Raw genomic sequence first — 15888 nt, 5'->3', positions numbered from 1 at the left:
AAATGATTTCTTTATTTGGAATAAAAACAATTGTTGGTTTATTCTGGATATTTTTCTTATAATAATCACCAGCTGAAGGTCTTTGCTGCTTTTATTGAGCCTCTCACATGCAGAACATTCCCTTGCTGTGCTATTTTATGCGGATTTATCTATGTATTTCAGCTTGATCCGTGATCTCCACGCTAATGACAAAAACACAACAAGATCACATTTAAGCTCACTTCGGGCACGGCCAAGTGCCGCGCATACCTTGCCGTACCACGTTGACGCCCACTGTAAGAGTCCAATCACGAAATGACTTTCAGCGCTTCCGTCCAATCAGAGCGAGGTGGGCACACGGTGGGCGGGTCCCGAGCGGCTCCAGAGAGGGACATTGAGATAGTTGAGGAGAAGAGGCTTGTTGGGCACGAATGCCACTCGTTGCGCGTCTTTATAATTTGGAGAGGTGTATGCAGCGCACGGCCCGTTCGCCTTTCCAGGTGGAAATCCAGGAGGAGCTGAGTCCAAACTTAACTGGGACGACCCGGTTCAGGACAGGTGAAATTCCCAGCAGGCTGCCTGTAAGGCCACAGGATCGATCCAGATGTAGGAAAAATATGCAGTGTATCTCAGCGTGGGTAGGAATACTGCAAATATATCTGTCTCAACAAGTCTGTCAGTTTATACTGGATGTTAAAATAAATGTTATTTTCTCAAAACAAGTGAAAAGAAATCGTGGTGAGTTGAGATTATGTCACAGTTGTTTTTCACAACGCAGCTGCACACGTTTCAGGAACTATGCAAATGACTTTTACTTGATACTACTGCAGTGATCAGCTGCATGATGCATTGTTTTGTCATTGCTGAAGCAACAGAAAATGCAGAATTATGATATTATAAATATTAAAGGCTGGCTTGGTGGATGAAATGAATTGAGATGGATATGTTTGCAGTGTCCACTTCACAAAAAAATTTGAATTTGTGTTTTTGACCAAAGGGTCAGCCTGTTTTTTTTTTTTTAGATACATTTATATATATTTTTATAAAATTAAATTTCTCTATTGTATGCAGGAGTTGTTTTAGCTGCTGTAATTGTTGTTTTGTATTTATTAAATGGTTGTTTTTAATATTGTGGTAGCCTAAATGTTAATGCAGCTTTTAAAATGGGAGAATGTCCACGTTATATTCTTCTTCAATAAATCAGACTTTTGTTTTGATAGACGATTGATGTGTAAATTAATCTGTAGTGTTGTCAGCTCCATATGATGTGCAGGCCTGCGTCAGGCTTACATACAAAAAATAACACAGAGACAGTTACATCATGGCCAGTCTTAGTGTACACGTGGGCCTCTGCAGATCAACATGCAATGCTGGCTTTCCTACTGATGGATATAGTAATAATGTTTGTTTGTTTCTGTCTGTGTTTGGCAGGTCATGGATGAGATCCCGCAGCACCGTGGAGGTTTAACTCCAGCCAGTTGAAGTATCACTGACCGATCAGGAGTACCAAGGATATTCACACATTTCTCTTTGGATTCGACTGTTTCTATGAAAACTCCAGCTTTCTTTTAGTTGATCAAATCTGCAATGAAAAGGAGGCAAGGTGGAGAGGATTCAGTGAAGCTGCTGATTTGAATGACCACAGTCTCACACAAGGAAGGATACCGTGAAAAGGCGCCGAAATGAAGGAAAAATCCAAAACGGCCGCAAGGACTAGACGGGAAAAGGAGAACAGTGAATTTTACGAACTGGCCAAAATGTTGCCTTTACCGTCGGCCATCACCTCTCAGCTGGACAAAGCCTCCATAATAAGACTGACAACGAGTTATCTGAAGATGAGAATTGTTTTCCCTCAGGGTGAGCGAAGTAAACAAACAGAAAAGTATAAGAAAAATATATATAATATAATATATATTATATATATTTAATATAAAATCACTATGGCACGAGTCAATAATATAATAATGTCTTATGATTTAGTAATCTACGATACAAATATTGTAGTTGAGGCGTTTTACTTAAATAAAACACTATAATTATTAATACCAGAAATCCCTTTAGTCTTATTACCAATACCGCAGTGATGTAATGGAAGAATAATACAATTAAATGTTACATTAAATGTATAGGATACTGTTACCCTGACAGTGATATACCCGCTCTCACACACCCACTTTAAGCCATAAAGAAATATTATAGGAACATTAGTCATTTTTCCCAGATCTGCAGGGAGTCTTTACAAATGGATTATGATCGTTTTTAATTCAGTGTGTCTAAAGGAGACGATCTGCCACCATCTTTTATACAGGTCTCTGCAGGCTTTTTTGACTGCGTGACTGAGAACAAGATGTACCAATTATTAAAAGAAAAAAGAAAAAAGACCCTGCACGGCTTCTAATCACCTAGAGCCATGTAAGCAGGAGGCACACACACACACACACACACACACACACACACACACACACACACACACACACACACACACACACACGCACACACACACACACACTCTCTCTTACACAGCCTCTCTTCTATAAGAAAAAAGACACTAATGATCTCACAGAAAATCTTATCAGAAGCCCACGTTTCTGCTCTCACAAAATAACAGACATATTAATATTTTGCTGCCCTAACATGTAACATTAAAGTTGCCTGTAGCCTATAAGACGGACTAAACGCGTTTAAGAAGTATTTATCCACGGGAAAAGAAAACATTGTTTATTAGTAGTATTTTTTTTATATTATGTATCCATCCGCCGAAAAACACCTTCTTTTTTTTGTTGTAAGTCCTTTTTCTACATCCTGTCATCTGATGGGGTTGATATTAAACTACATGTCTAACAGCGAAGACCGTTTTTCATTTCCAATTTACAGCATCACCTAATTTATTGATGATATCCGAGCTCCATGAGATTTCTCATGAAACTGAATGAATTTCAATGAGCAGCTCTGGCTACTTGCTTTGTTCCATTTACACAGGAAATAGTGGCCTATACTGAGGGATTTATTGCACCAATACCTAAAAGATGGACATATGTGTGGTGGTTACATTTAGCGAGGCGTTCCAATTCTGCATTTTCTTTTTATTACAATTATATTAATGCTACAGTGATAATAAAATTATATTTCCTGGATCATCACGATCAATCAAAAATATCATCCTGACATTTAAATTGTGTCATCCCTTCTGGAAGTGTATAGTTGTTGTTGTTGTTGTTGTTGTTGTTGTTGTTGTTGTTGTGAAGGGCAACATCGCATGTGCAGCTTGTAAACATCAACAGATTGTCGAGGTTCATGTCTGCAGTCTGCACAACATGTGACAGACAGGAAGGGACACTGCACATGCTTTTACACTAAATAGGCCTTTTTAAAACAGGCACGCCTCTGGCTTGAGGGTGTGTGTGTGTGTGTGTGTGTGTGTGTGTGTGTGTGTGTGTGTGTGTGTGTGTGTGTGTGTGTGTGTGTGTGTGTGTGACACAGAGAGACATTCCTGCCTTTTGTCCTAACTGTACTAATAATAATAATTACAGTAATGTAGCTTTATATAACCAATCACAAAATATGGATTTTTTTCTCTCCCAATATCGATATATAAAACACGAATTCTCTATCACTTACATTATAACATTAGAATGCCACACACAGCAGCCAAACAGCATTATTTTTATTTTGTACTCTCTCCAGGTTTGGGTGAGGCTTGGGGTCATACAAGTCGAACAAGATCTTTGGACAACATTGGACGAGAGCTGGGATCTCATTTACTGCAGGTATATCAGGCTATTATTATCCATCATCATTACATGTTAAATTATCGGCAAGAATCGGCAAGAGAGGTATATGGTCGCGTGAGATCAGAGGTAACTGTGGCCTATTGTTTATTTTTCAGACGTTGGACGGATTCATCTTTGTTGTGGCTCCAGATGGGAAAATAATGTACATTTCAGAGACAGCGTCGGTCCATTTAGGACTGTCTCAGGTCCGTTTGTACGATCAGATTTATTTATTTCCCATATTTGTCTTCTGCATTTTTTGTCCTTATAGCCTATATATTTAGTTTACAGCTAATATAATACAACCGGAGATATTGCATTTGAATAAAAATACATCGTGTGTCACAGTCTGTACCGCTTAATTACATGAGTTACTCTCAACAGGTAGAGCTGACTGGGAACAGTATTTATGAATATGTTCATCCGGCCGACCACGACGAGATGACAGCCGTGCTGACGCCACATCAGCCTTATCACTCACACTTCGTCCAGGGTAAAATAAAATGTTTTTCTTTCTAAAGCTTGCCAAATGCATGTCGTCTATTTTTCAATTTAATTTCAATTTCAGTTGCAACTTGCTGTGTCTAGAACGACCATTTGGCGATACTAAATGCAAATGTTACAGATGCAGAATTGCACCAATGTGCGTGTCTGACATTAGGATAGAAATGCAATTTAGTATTCCTGCAGGATGCAACAGTTAAATGGCTGTACATCTTTCCATGCATCCATTTGTTTGTTTTACGAAACACAAATAATGTATTTATTTTGTTATCATTGCAAATTATTTTTAAATGCAGACCCACACAGTTCGACGAGACAACTATTTTTTTATTTTTTTTATATAGGCAGGCGAATTGCTACAGCCTATTTATTTATTTCCTCGTATGACTCTTATATGTTATAATTGCCCAGCTAAAACGTGTTTTCCTTACTTTAGAATATGAGGCGGAGCGATCTTTCTTTTTGCGGATGAAATGTGTGCTGGCAAAAAGAAACGCAGGCCTCACCAGTGGTGGATACAAGGTAGGCAATGAAGCTTCGTCGCTGGCCTGTGATATTTAAAAAACTGTTTAATAATTAACAAAAAAATAATGAATTGCAATAAAATAATTAATTCAATAATTTAATGAAAAATGTGACACCAAAATTCTAATTAATATAATCTTCATGTAATGACTAGCACAGAAAGAGATTTTTATATCCCTTTGTATTTTAATAATACAATATTTTAATAATCATCCTTTATTTCTGGTAAGCAGCATAAATTATGCAACATTAATCATGCTATATAATTAACTACACTTCTGTATAAAAGGGACATTTCAGGATTTTGCTATATACATTTTGTTTTACAGTTTTCATCTTTTCTCGCTGTCTCTCTGCTCCACCACAGGTGATCCACTGCAGTGGCTACCTGAAGATCCGTCAGTACAGTTTGGACATGTCGCCTTTTGAGGGCTGCTACCAGAACGTGGGTTTGGTGGCTGTGGGTCACTCCCTGCCGCCCAGCGCTGTGACCGAGATCAAGCTGCACAGCAACATGTTTATGTTCAGAGCCAGTTTGGACATGAAGCTCATATTCCTGGACTCCAGGTACACACACACACACACACACAATGTGCTGGATATGACATTAATTGTTTCTCTTGAGACCTTTCTCTCTCTAATCCAATTTTGTTCATTGTGTGAGCTTCCTGTAAAGGATATACATTTTTCATTAGGAGAGTTAAATTAGTTCTTGGAGAAACTACTAAAAATATTTGCCTGTAAGAACACAAGCGTAATAGATCAAATGTGAAGTATCTTTGCACTCTAACTGGTTAATTCCTCTCCAGGGTGGCAGAGCTGACAGGTTATGAGCCCCAGGACCTGATAGAGAAAACTCTGTACCATCACGTCCACGGCTGTGACATCTTCCACCTCCGCTGTGCACACCACCTCTGTGAGTTACAAACCTGCACTATTATGCTTTTACAACAGGCTGGCTGACCTTCTTTTGTCACAGTAACTGCTCAGGCAACATGCTGCAGGCACCACGTGCAGACAATCACACACACACACACACACACACACACACACACACACACACACACACACACACACACACACACACATGTTGTTACGTACATTAATCTCTGTCTTCTGTCTCATTCCAGTGCTGGTAAAGGGCCAAGTCACCACTAAGTATTATCGTTTCCTGGCCAAGCACGGTGGCTGGGTCTGGGTCCAGAGTTACGCCACAATCGTCCACAACAGCCGGTCCTCAAGACCTCACTGTATAGTGAGCGTCAACTATGTCCTCACGTAAGTCTCATTTAATATTCCCATCCTAAAATCAGAGAAAAAAACGTTCTTAAGAAGCAGATTCATCTAAGAATAAAATATATATTATATTTATTATACTTTCTTGACACGTTTGTTGATGGAAAAGGCATCACTCGTGCATATTCATTGGTTGAAATGTTTCATTTGTAATTTTGTAAAAATGCAATTCAGATAATAAGTTGTTACATTTATCGCATTTTGTACTGAAATCCCTAAAATCACAGCTACGTAAACATAGTGACACAAGGTTTAACGGGCTGTGCTGGGCTAAAAGCAGCTGCATATTTAATGGTATTTGCAGAGGGAGGAGCGTTGATTATTTAACTAGATTAAGCAGAATCATATCATAGGCTCTTGTGATCCAAGCTTGAAGCTCACTCTATATATGATGGATCTTTGTCTCTTTGAGAAATCCTTCTCTTTATCCCTCTGTAGCCTCTCTGTACAAATCCACCAAATACTGCGGCTGCAGGGCTCATGCAGTTGTGTGTTATGAGAGCAAGAAGCACACTAAGGCCTTTGAGACAGCAAGACAAACATCAGGGTTCAACCCCATCAAAAAACCTCTACTGTCACCATCGATCTGCAGTCTAAGGAAAGCAAAATCGATCAAACGGTGAACTAGGAATCAATAGCTATCTCATAGCTGTAGCACATGTTGGATTTTCCTCGTTAAGTTTGGTTGATCCACATGTGGCTTTTCTGGCCGTGTGTGTGTGTGCGTGTGTGTAAAGGGGTGTTTGTGTGAGTCTCTGTACGTGTGTGCATGCATATGGCTGCACTCTACGTATTGATTTCTCCAATGCAGCCAGGAGAAAACAAAGTAACTACATTAAAATGACAGTGTATTTCCAATGGTATAATTAGCTCGGACACGGAAGTATCCGAAAGCTCAAATGCAGCAAGACTACAAAAGAAAACACCTACATTAAAAAAACAAACAGCAATTCAATCACCTTGCCCTGACAGCGTTTTAACCCAACAAGAATTCATTAATAAATCATGTTTGGAGGTTGGCTGGTGGCGTATTTCAGACATGAGGTGCTCTGACATTGACCCTGAGGTGGAATTCGACTAACACAGCTGAGTTTGCACAAAGGCCCAACATTATTGGCTCAGACATAAGTCATATAGGGCACAGATAGGATGCAGAACCAACCACCGCAACTATACCTGCAAGAGCAAATAACACTCACACTGTGTACTGGCTATCCAAACACAGCCTTTCCCCTAAGGTGTTGTACATAAAGAATGGGTCATATTTAGAGTCATATTAAAGAGGCTGGTTGTGCCGGGTCAGGGATGGGCCACAGAGTTTAAAATGCCAGGCAGCTGCTATTACATACTGTTGATGTGATAAGTTAAGAATAGGCTCGTGTTTGCTGAACACTTGACACAGGAGCCTTTTCACTCCCTCGACAGCAACACTTGAGTTCAGCCACAGGACAGAGGGTTAAAATGTCTGGAGGTGGTTCACAAGCCTCATGCACATATACAAGTAAAAAGAAGCCGGCATTATACAAAAGCATGTTTATGAGATGCTAGCAGGTCAAGTGCAGAGAAAGTGTTACGTGCACGTGCGCGTGTATGTGTAAACTTACTCGGGTTGTTTTCTAGCATGCTTCTGGCAATGGTTGTACGGCTAAAAATAATGATTAACTTTCTTCATGGTGTCTGTTATTCTTCTCAGAAGTGGGAGGGCTTAATCTCCTGAATTTATCTCGAATGTTGTTTTCACTTCTCATAGTCGTCACATCACTCATGATATAAAAAGTGTGTTTGTAAAATAAGTCTGTGTACTTATCTATGTTAAATATTGGCCAAGAAGTCTGCTGCAGACTAATTACTGATTATGTCACTCGGTGCAACACTGCCACCGAGATTATATTAGAAAGAAAGAAGGTGCGTAGATTATTATGGGAACATGCTAGCCTAAAGGCTTGAGATTTGATTGAGAAGAATGTGAGGGAAACGTGAAGAGGTAACACTATGCCTTCCCTCAACAACATTTGTATGTCAACACTAAAATGAAGCAGACAGTACTGTACATATTTCAACAAAAGCGAAGTGGAGATTCATGCTGTTTAAACAAAACTAAGAGTCTACAGCGATGCTAGCACCTATGTTAGGTTGCACTTAGTGCTAACGTCAGCATGCTAACAATGATGTTTAGCAGGTATAGTTTTTACCAGTGTTACCATCTTAGTTTAGCGAGTTAGCATGCTAACATATGCTAATTAGCACTATCACAAAGTACAGCTAAGGCTGACGGGTGTGTCATTCATTTTGCAAGTATTTGGTCAAAGTATTGAACAAATAAAGACTTGCTGCGGGCGCTAAAATGTCAGGGTATCCTCAAAGTTATTAGAATTTATTTGGGGGATCATGAATGTTTGTAACACGTTTTATGGCAATCCATCCAATAATTGTCGAGATATTTCAGTCTCCACCAAAGTGGTGGGCTGACCAACATTGGCATTCCTGGACTCCCTAGCGTGGCTAAACAGTCAAATCTTGGATAAATATGGGTTCAACCTTTTACAACATATATTTTGTTTGTGTCAAAAGGGATACTGAGTATAAGGGAATGCAACTGTCTTTGGACCAAATGAGCCCCACCAAGCCAGCCTTCCCCTACACTGACAGTCACAGTGAAGACAGGAAGAGCACCAAGTCACGTCTGACCCAGGCCAAGGCCAAAGCCAGAGTGTCACCCTACCCACAGGTAATAAACATAGTGTGTGTGTGTTTCATATAGAGCTAAATCCAGAACGGATGAGAAGAAGTTCACAAACTCTCAAAACTGTGATTTTGTTGTTTTTGTCAGCAGTTTTCAGCTTTCAATCCAGAGCGTTCAGAGTCAGATCAAGACAGCCAGTGGGGAGGGAGCCCGCTGACAGACTCTGCATCTCCTCAGCTGCTGGATCCCAGTGAGCCTGCAGAGGCATCTTGTGCCTACCGACTGTATCCAGATTCTGGCTCCCTGTGCTACGGCCTGGGTCTTTCAGAGGACGATCTCGCCCATGCCCAAACACATCCTCACACCTCCACTTGTGACCGCGTGCGATGCCAGAGTGGCCGGTACTTTCTCGGAACCCCCCAGTCAGGAAGAGAGGTGTGGTGGGACGCCACGCGCTCTGTGCTCTCGCTGCCAAAATCGTCCGTAGAGAACACCGAGGGCTACGAAATCACATCCTACCATGGAGCCATTCACGGTGAGGCGTTAGGGTTGAGACCACAACCATCTGTCTCTGAAAATAGCACTGGGCTAACCTTTCCTGGTAGCTGTTTTCCAAATGTTATTATGGGACATGCTAAGTTGTTTACGCCATCGCTTGCCAGTGTGTCGATTGCTACCATCTGTTCAAAAATTGCCTGCAATTGAAAGCCAAGTTATTTCACATTTCACATCCTCAAACAGGGAAACAACCCCCACAGACCATGGTTCTAAAGCAGAACTTCACACATTACACAGTCAACTCGTGGTTTTAACAACTGGCACTTAAAATATATGAGAAGAAGTATAGTACTGACACTGATACTGACCATGTCGTCAGTAGTTTTCACACACTTTGTAAATGCAGACAGAAAGAATTTAAATGACTTATTAACACCCTGTAATTCATTGATTACACTGTTTTGAAATGTGGCCATTGAACTCTCCTTACAGGACGGGGCCACTGGGATGAAGACAGTGTAGTGAGTTCACCCGATGGAGGCGGGTCCACCAGTGACTCGGGTGAGCGCTACCATGGTGACCACTTCCGGGCAACCCCTCGAGAGCCCAGCAAGATGGAAACCCTGATCCGAGCCACGCAGCAAATGATCAAAGAGGAAGAGAACCGCCTGCAGCAACACAAGGCGCCGCTGGATGTCTCAGGCCTCGCCAAAGCGCACAGCCCATGCTTCACCTCCTCACTATCGCACCACTCCCAGCTCACCATGCCCAGTGTGGTGTGCCGTGGCCCGGGAGCCCCCAGCATCGACCTCCCCTCTGAACGCCTCCATCATCGGGACAGCGTCAAAGTGCTTGACGAAAATACAACCAGTCCGGCATCTCTGTCCCGTCTCAGCAGCCCCAGCTCTGATGGGATCCCCAGGTCGGGCCTGTCCCTCACCAAAGACTACATGCAGACGGATCTGTCCCCCCACCCTCCACATCCCCAGGGGAGCCCGCTGCTCTATCCGGCCCAGGAGAGGCAGCCACTGGACAGGCAAGCGGCCTATGCTTTGACTGGATACTCCCTGGAGCACCTGTACGACCCGGAGAACCTGCGGAGTTACTCTGGCCTGGCCTGTGGAGGAGTCCAGTATGACGTGGCGTCCCACGTGAGGATGCAGGCTGAGCAGATGCAGGGACACAAGGCCACGTCAGTTATCATAACCAATGGGAGCTGACGATATCTGGTGCCGATAGGTCCTGTTCTCTAGATGAGGATGTTACAGGAAGATGGTGCTTTATGCACACACAAACACTGACCAGGTGCTTGATACAAACGGCCGGACAATAAAAAAGAGAAAAAAAAAAGAATAAAAGGTACCTCCACTGGGTTGCTGTGCCATTGGCGGCTCATTCAGCACAATTTGTGTTCGTCAGCCTTTGTATCATACCATGCTATTCTCTTTATCATCAAAGGATGTTATGTTAGTGTTCAAGAACGGAAATTTGGTCTGCCACTTCACAGGGAGGAGGTTTGCTCAATTATAGAAGAATATAGTGTTATTTTAATGGTGAACTGGATTCCCCTCCCTGCAAAGGCGACCTAAGTTTTGAGTCTAGTTAAACATAAAGCCAGTGTTTCTATTCCAAACGCCTCACGCACCATTGGCCATGTAAGTTAATCTGTACTGGACACGCTTTCCAGAGGCAGTAAAAAAAATGTGTTGTTCCATTGCCCCTTCACCTGAAAACTCCATCGCACACAGCATAATGTTTGACACAAGAGGTGCATCATTGGAAAGGCGAGAGTTTTACTATTGTAAGATGTCAATGTTTCCCGGTATTTATTTGTCAGTGGGCTGTTTTCTGTATGTGTCATTTTTTTTCTATCCAAGTAGAATCTTTATTGGTTGAATAAATTAGTTTTGGTGTTTGGATTACACCAACATTGGATTGAAAATGTTATGAATTGGATAAAAACAGAAATAAAAAGATGCTTCTGATATGTAAAAGTGTAAATTATGCAGGTCAACTTGCAGCTGTTTTGATGTATATGTGAAATGCCCTCACTTAGAGCTCAACGAGAGCGCAAAACATATCGCCCCATGCCCTCTAAATCTAGGCATTGTATGTATCGACTCACAGTTGTGGCTGAAAAGATTTTGTTTACATATCAGAGTATAGTTTTTCCTGTTTTTACCTCACTTACCCAACTTATTAGCAAACCGGTATGTAGAACATACATTCGAATCCTTAAATCATGAAATCCAATTCCACATGCAATTGTTCTCAAAGGAAAACATTGTTTTGTTATTTGTCATCACAGCCTGAAGGGTAAAAAAAAAAAAAAAAGGATACAAACTTAGAAAAATGTGTTGAATGTCTTTAGTTTCTTATTTAATTTATGATGTAAATATCACCTCACAATGAACATTTGAACAAGAAGTGACAAGATTATTTATTAATTGGTTTTAAAAAGTCTTAAATCTGAATACAGTTGCAAACAAATAACTTTTGTCTCCGTTGATTTTTGTTGCACAACTCTTATCTGTCAAATGTTCTTTGAATGAATACACACACACACACACACACACATACACACACACACACACACACGCACACACACACACACACATATATATATAACGGTGTTGTAAATATACGTCAGGACAGCTTTGTACAACGCATTTTGAAATGTATAGATGTAGATTTAAATATAATATAGATATACATAGACATAAGTTATTTTGTTTGTTTTTATTTCCGTGTAATGACAAACATTTGGCCCATCCCAAGACAAAATATAGAAATGTACTGCAGAAATTTGAAGTTGATGGCCATGTGTTACGAGTTTCACGGTTAATTATTAAAATAATAATAATAATAAAAAAGCATAAGTGTGGAACCTTAAAGGATAGGTCTGATGTTATTTGTCTTATTGTCAACAAATCCCATGAAAAATAAATGGCAAATCTGGGTCACAAATATATTGTTTAATTATTTATAAAAAAAAGAGCTCGGCACTGCAGTTTTGATCAAACTTTACTTGACTAGGAGTAAAACATGTATTTTCCGAGGACTATTTTCAGTTGGGAATTTATACACACACTTGGTGCTCTAGTGAGTATTTACTGCAGGAGGATTGAGAAATAAGCTGTATCAGGCGTTGGATACAGGCAATACTGAGTAGTGGGAACAATTTGTTCTTAGTTTTAGTCTTTTCATGGGATTTGTTGACAATAATTTAAAACATAGAATATAAAAAGCTTTATTTTTTGTTGTTTTTTGTTGTTTTACCCAACAACAACAATAATTAAAAGAGGGCTTTATTGCAAACATCTAGTCCAATCCCTTTATACAAGTCATTACAACAGCAAGCTGCTTGTGTGACTACTGAGCTGTCACATTTTAAATGCACTTGCAGCAGCACGTTCCTGCTGTTCGAAGCAGTTGAACTTGCACGTTTAGCCGCTCTGACCTCTGCTCAGAGGTAATTTCTCTGCCATGTATTTTAATATATGCAAGTTATTCACATGTAGCCAGAGAGCTGACCTGCCTGGCTGTCTAAGCTGAGAGGGGACCTGGACACAGTCTGGGGCCTGTATGCAGAGCTCCCATCAGTCACTGCTGACATGACCATGTGATGGTCTGCCAGATATCACTGCTGCTGTCATTCCAGGAGGTAGAACTACTACACCGATCCTCACCAATGTTTAGAAGGGGTGTGTGCGTGTGCGTGTGCACGTGCACGTGTTTATTTCTGAGATACTTCAAAAACGAGAGTTGTTTTTTTCTCCTTTTTGAACACTTGGGATTTTGGCTGAAGTGCCCCGAAGGCTTTCACATGTAGAGTCGGCTACAAATGCGACCAAACACTGGGCCTTTTGCCCAGACTTTGCACACTTGCATACACCCCTCCTCTACCTCAGTCCTTTTGAAAAAAACAAACTGTTAATTATAGAGCCTGAGAGAGGAAAGGCTTTCTCACAGATTTTGAAAAAACAGATTAGCAGAGGTGGAAGAAGCACTCAGATCGAATACCACAATGTATAAATAAGTAGTTTGCATTTCAAAATGTTACCTAAATAAAATAAATATAAGTATAGTTGTTCTGCAGAGTGAGTACTTTTACTTTTGATACTTAAAGTATATTTTATACTGATAATACTTAATTAAACTCTTAATATTATACATATATGAATTATATTGATAAAATAATGTTCAAGCAGAATTTTAATCCTGTTGCTGTTCAAGGTGGAGCAAATTAAAACTACGTTATTTACACTATATTGGGTTATTTATCTATAATAAATTACCATATTTTACAAGTTCATAATAGGTTTTGTTTGCTAAATTGGTACAATTCTCTCTTATATAGGCTTTGTAATCAATGATAAATAAATAATTCACAAATGTTATATAAATGAACATTAAGCCATCAACTAGAATATTGTCTGGGTTGCCAAGTTGTGAAAATGTAGTAGCAGCTATAGCTGTCAGAATAATATAGTGCAGTATAAACATAACTGTATTAATACAATAACCTCTTAAATGTCAGAGTAAAAGTTTAAAGTTTCATAAAACTGAAACTTCAACATAGTATTCAAGTACAGTACTTGAGTATTTAGTTACTTTCCATCACTGCCAAATACTAACAATAACAATTTGCAAAGATTACCAGGAGAGAGAGCATCTTTACATTTTTTAGAAGTGATTAAAAAAGTTCCAGGAGAATAACAGATGTCAGGACTAGAATCAATTTAAATCAGAAATAAAACAAAGGCTCTAATGACGTCATTGCGAGAACAGATGTGCTATGTTAATTATTTCCTCACTCTCATAATGAACCACAGTGCTACAAAATGAAAGCATTTGCAGTTAATTTAACTACTATGCTACTGCAAATAAAAAGCATGAGTGAAACAGCTTTGTTTACACCACAAGGCATTAGCAGTTAGAGGAGATAAAGACGCTGCCTGTGTCAGACTGTTGGCTCCATGTGGAAGTAAACTGCAGAACTGCACAAGGGCGAGATCGCAGGGTTTCACCACTGCAAGGGAGGAGAAATGGATCCAAACCCCACAAACAACCACAGAATACGAGGGTGCAGGTGGCGAGGCTCAGAATAGCCCCTGAATGTCTACTTGATTGATTTCAGGCCTAGCATTGAGGAACAATTGCATATTCATACATCAATTAAAGTGTTCCCCCACTAGTGCCTCCATAATTCAACCTGGCACTGAGTGAAGAGTCTTCCTTAAGAAGCAGCTTCAGACCAGCGCAGAGGAAAATGTTTCAACATGTTTTCTGTTCGGGTGTTCTTTATGGCCTCTTTGAGTGTGAACGGACATCTTATAATTGTTTAATTCCTTTCCTTCTCTTAAATCTTTTTTTTTTTCCTCTTTCAGCTTGGAAATTGCAGCTTCTTTATATCTCGCCTCTAAACAAAGCTGCACAGTGTGAAACCATGCAAACATCCTACTCAAGTCATTTCCCGTGCGGCAATAAAACCGTGCACTTCTGCCCGGTGAGTCACCTGCAAATGAGGGCAAAACAGCACAGGACCTGGGAAAATCATTCAACCAGGGCGTTTAGTGACACCTCGACAGCAGACCCCGCTGCACCAGAAGACATTTAGATGTTCTGATCGGGTGGCCCAGGATATTGAGGTCATCCGGTCGATCTGATTGGCTGAACCGGGAGACTGAAGTCGTTCTGCCAAGTGGAGAGGAAATAAGCTTCCTCTTTGTGTCACAGCACCTGAGCTGTGAGCAATGTGCTGCTAACTACAGTCAGTATCTTTACTCTTGGCATTTGAGGATTTTAGATTTTTTAAACAAACAATGTTAGTTTGTCTCACAAAACCTTCTGACTTCCCCCAGCCTGTCTGTGGCCCATGTGTTCCTAGTGAAGGCCAATCTATGTATATCTTTAAAAACAAGTCAGGAATATATATTTATATCTTTAACCCAGGCATAATAACTTCCTAAAACAGCTGGGCACTGTAGTTTTAAGCATAAATTGTAGACTTGTTAGGGACTATTTTCAGCTGCATATTGTGTGCGTTAGTGAGCACTTACAGTAGGATGGTGTACTGACAGTGAGGCTTAAAATAAACTACATTGCCCAGGTTATGAACGTGTTACCCAGAGCAACAGTGTTGCTCATTGATGTGTTTTTGACAACAATAAGTCTACGATACAGGGGAATAAGTTATGTTAGGCTTTGGCTACACAGGCAATACTTTATAAATCACTAGACGTATCATTTGAGTAACATTATTAACACACATTATTTCAAGTGGTATACAATAATGTCAGTTTATAATCTTATTAATTGATTATTTCTACTCACCAATTTAGTAGAAATGTACCAGATTTGATATTTTGATTACTGCAATTTACGTCATATGAATCCTTTTTTTATATATATATACAAGAAAACAATTAGTGGGTGGCAAAATATTTACATTTTCTACTACAGTGGACGTTTTCCGCAAAAGATAAATAGTTATCTCGCTTAATTATAATGACTTTAAATTATGCAAAAAGACTGGACCAGATGAATTTGCAGCATTCAGGGTTAATACATACAATACATACGAGTTAATACAACACACTTGAAATTAGAATGGCAGTAATTGTATTGGGA

The 15888-nt window shown here is 40.1% G+C and overlaps 1 protein-coding gene across 7 annotated transcripts; it reads left to right on the top strand.

Moving 5' to 3' along the window:
• Positions 1-411: 411 nt before the first annotated feature.
• Positions 412-11643, top strand: LOC115004021 (single-minded homolog 1-like). Of its 7 annotated transcripts, none has more exons than XM_029425991.1 (12): positions 412-537; positions 1411-1836; positions 3664-3746; positions 3866-3955; positions 4134-4242; positions 4690-4775; positions 5146-5345; positions 5588-5694; positions 5909-6056; positions 8646-8802; positions 8905-9292; positions 9748-11643. In XM_029425991.1, the coding sequence occupies exons 2-12, from the start codon at positions 1662-1664 to the stop codon at positions 10473-10475; spliced, it is 2271 nt and encodes a 756-aa protein (XP_029281851.1). In that variant the 5' UTR covers positions 412-537; positions 1411-1661; the 3' UTR covers positions 10476-11643. The 7 variants fall into 7 exon arrangements, with proteins under 7 accessions (XP_029281851.1, XP_029281852.1, XP_029281855.1 ...); XM_029425992.1 differs by having other exon boundaries at positions 418-560; XM_029425995.1 differs by having other exon boundaries at positions 418-585; positions 8908-9292.
• The last annotated feature ends 4245 nt before the right edge of the window (positions 11644-15888 follow it).

This window comes from Cottoperca gobio, chromosome 24, assembly GCF_900634415.1.
Source record: "Cottoperca gobio chromosome 24, fCotGob3.1, whole genome shotgun sequence".
In the NCBI taxonomy this organism is placed as follows: domain Eukaryota; kingdom Metazoa; phylum Chordata; class Actinopteri; order Perciformes; family Bovichtidae; genus Cottoperca; species Cottoperca gobio.
This window is presented reverse-complemented; position numbering and strand designations above follow the sequence as displayed.

Bases quoted from the DNA above. Each gene is read 5' to 3' on its own strand.
- LOC115004021 (XM_029425991.1), top strand. From the start codon at position 1,662: ATGAAGGAAAAATCCAAAACGGCCGCAAGGACTAGACGGGAAAAGGAG. The intron at 6,057-8,645 runs GTAAGTCTCATT...TTGTGTCAAAAG, and splicing joins AGCGTCAACTATGTCCTCAC to GGATACTGAGTATAAGGGAA. The intron at 8,803-8,904 runs GTAATAAACATA...TGTTTTTGTCAG, and splicing joins GAGTGTCACCCTACCCACAG to CAGTTTTCAGCTTTCAATCC.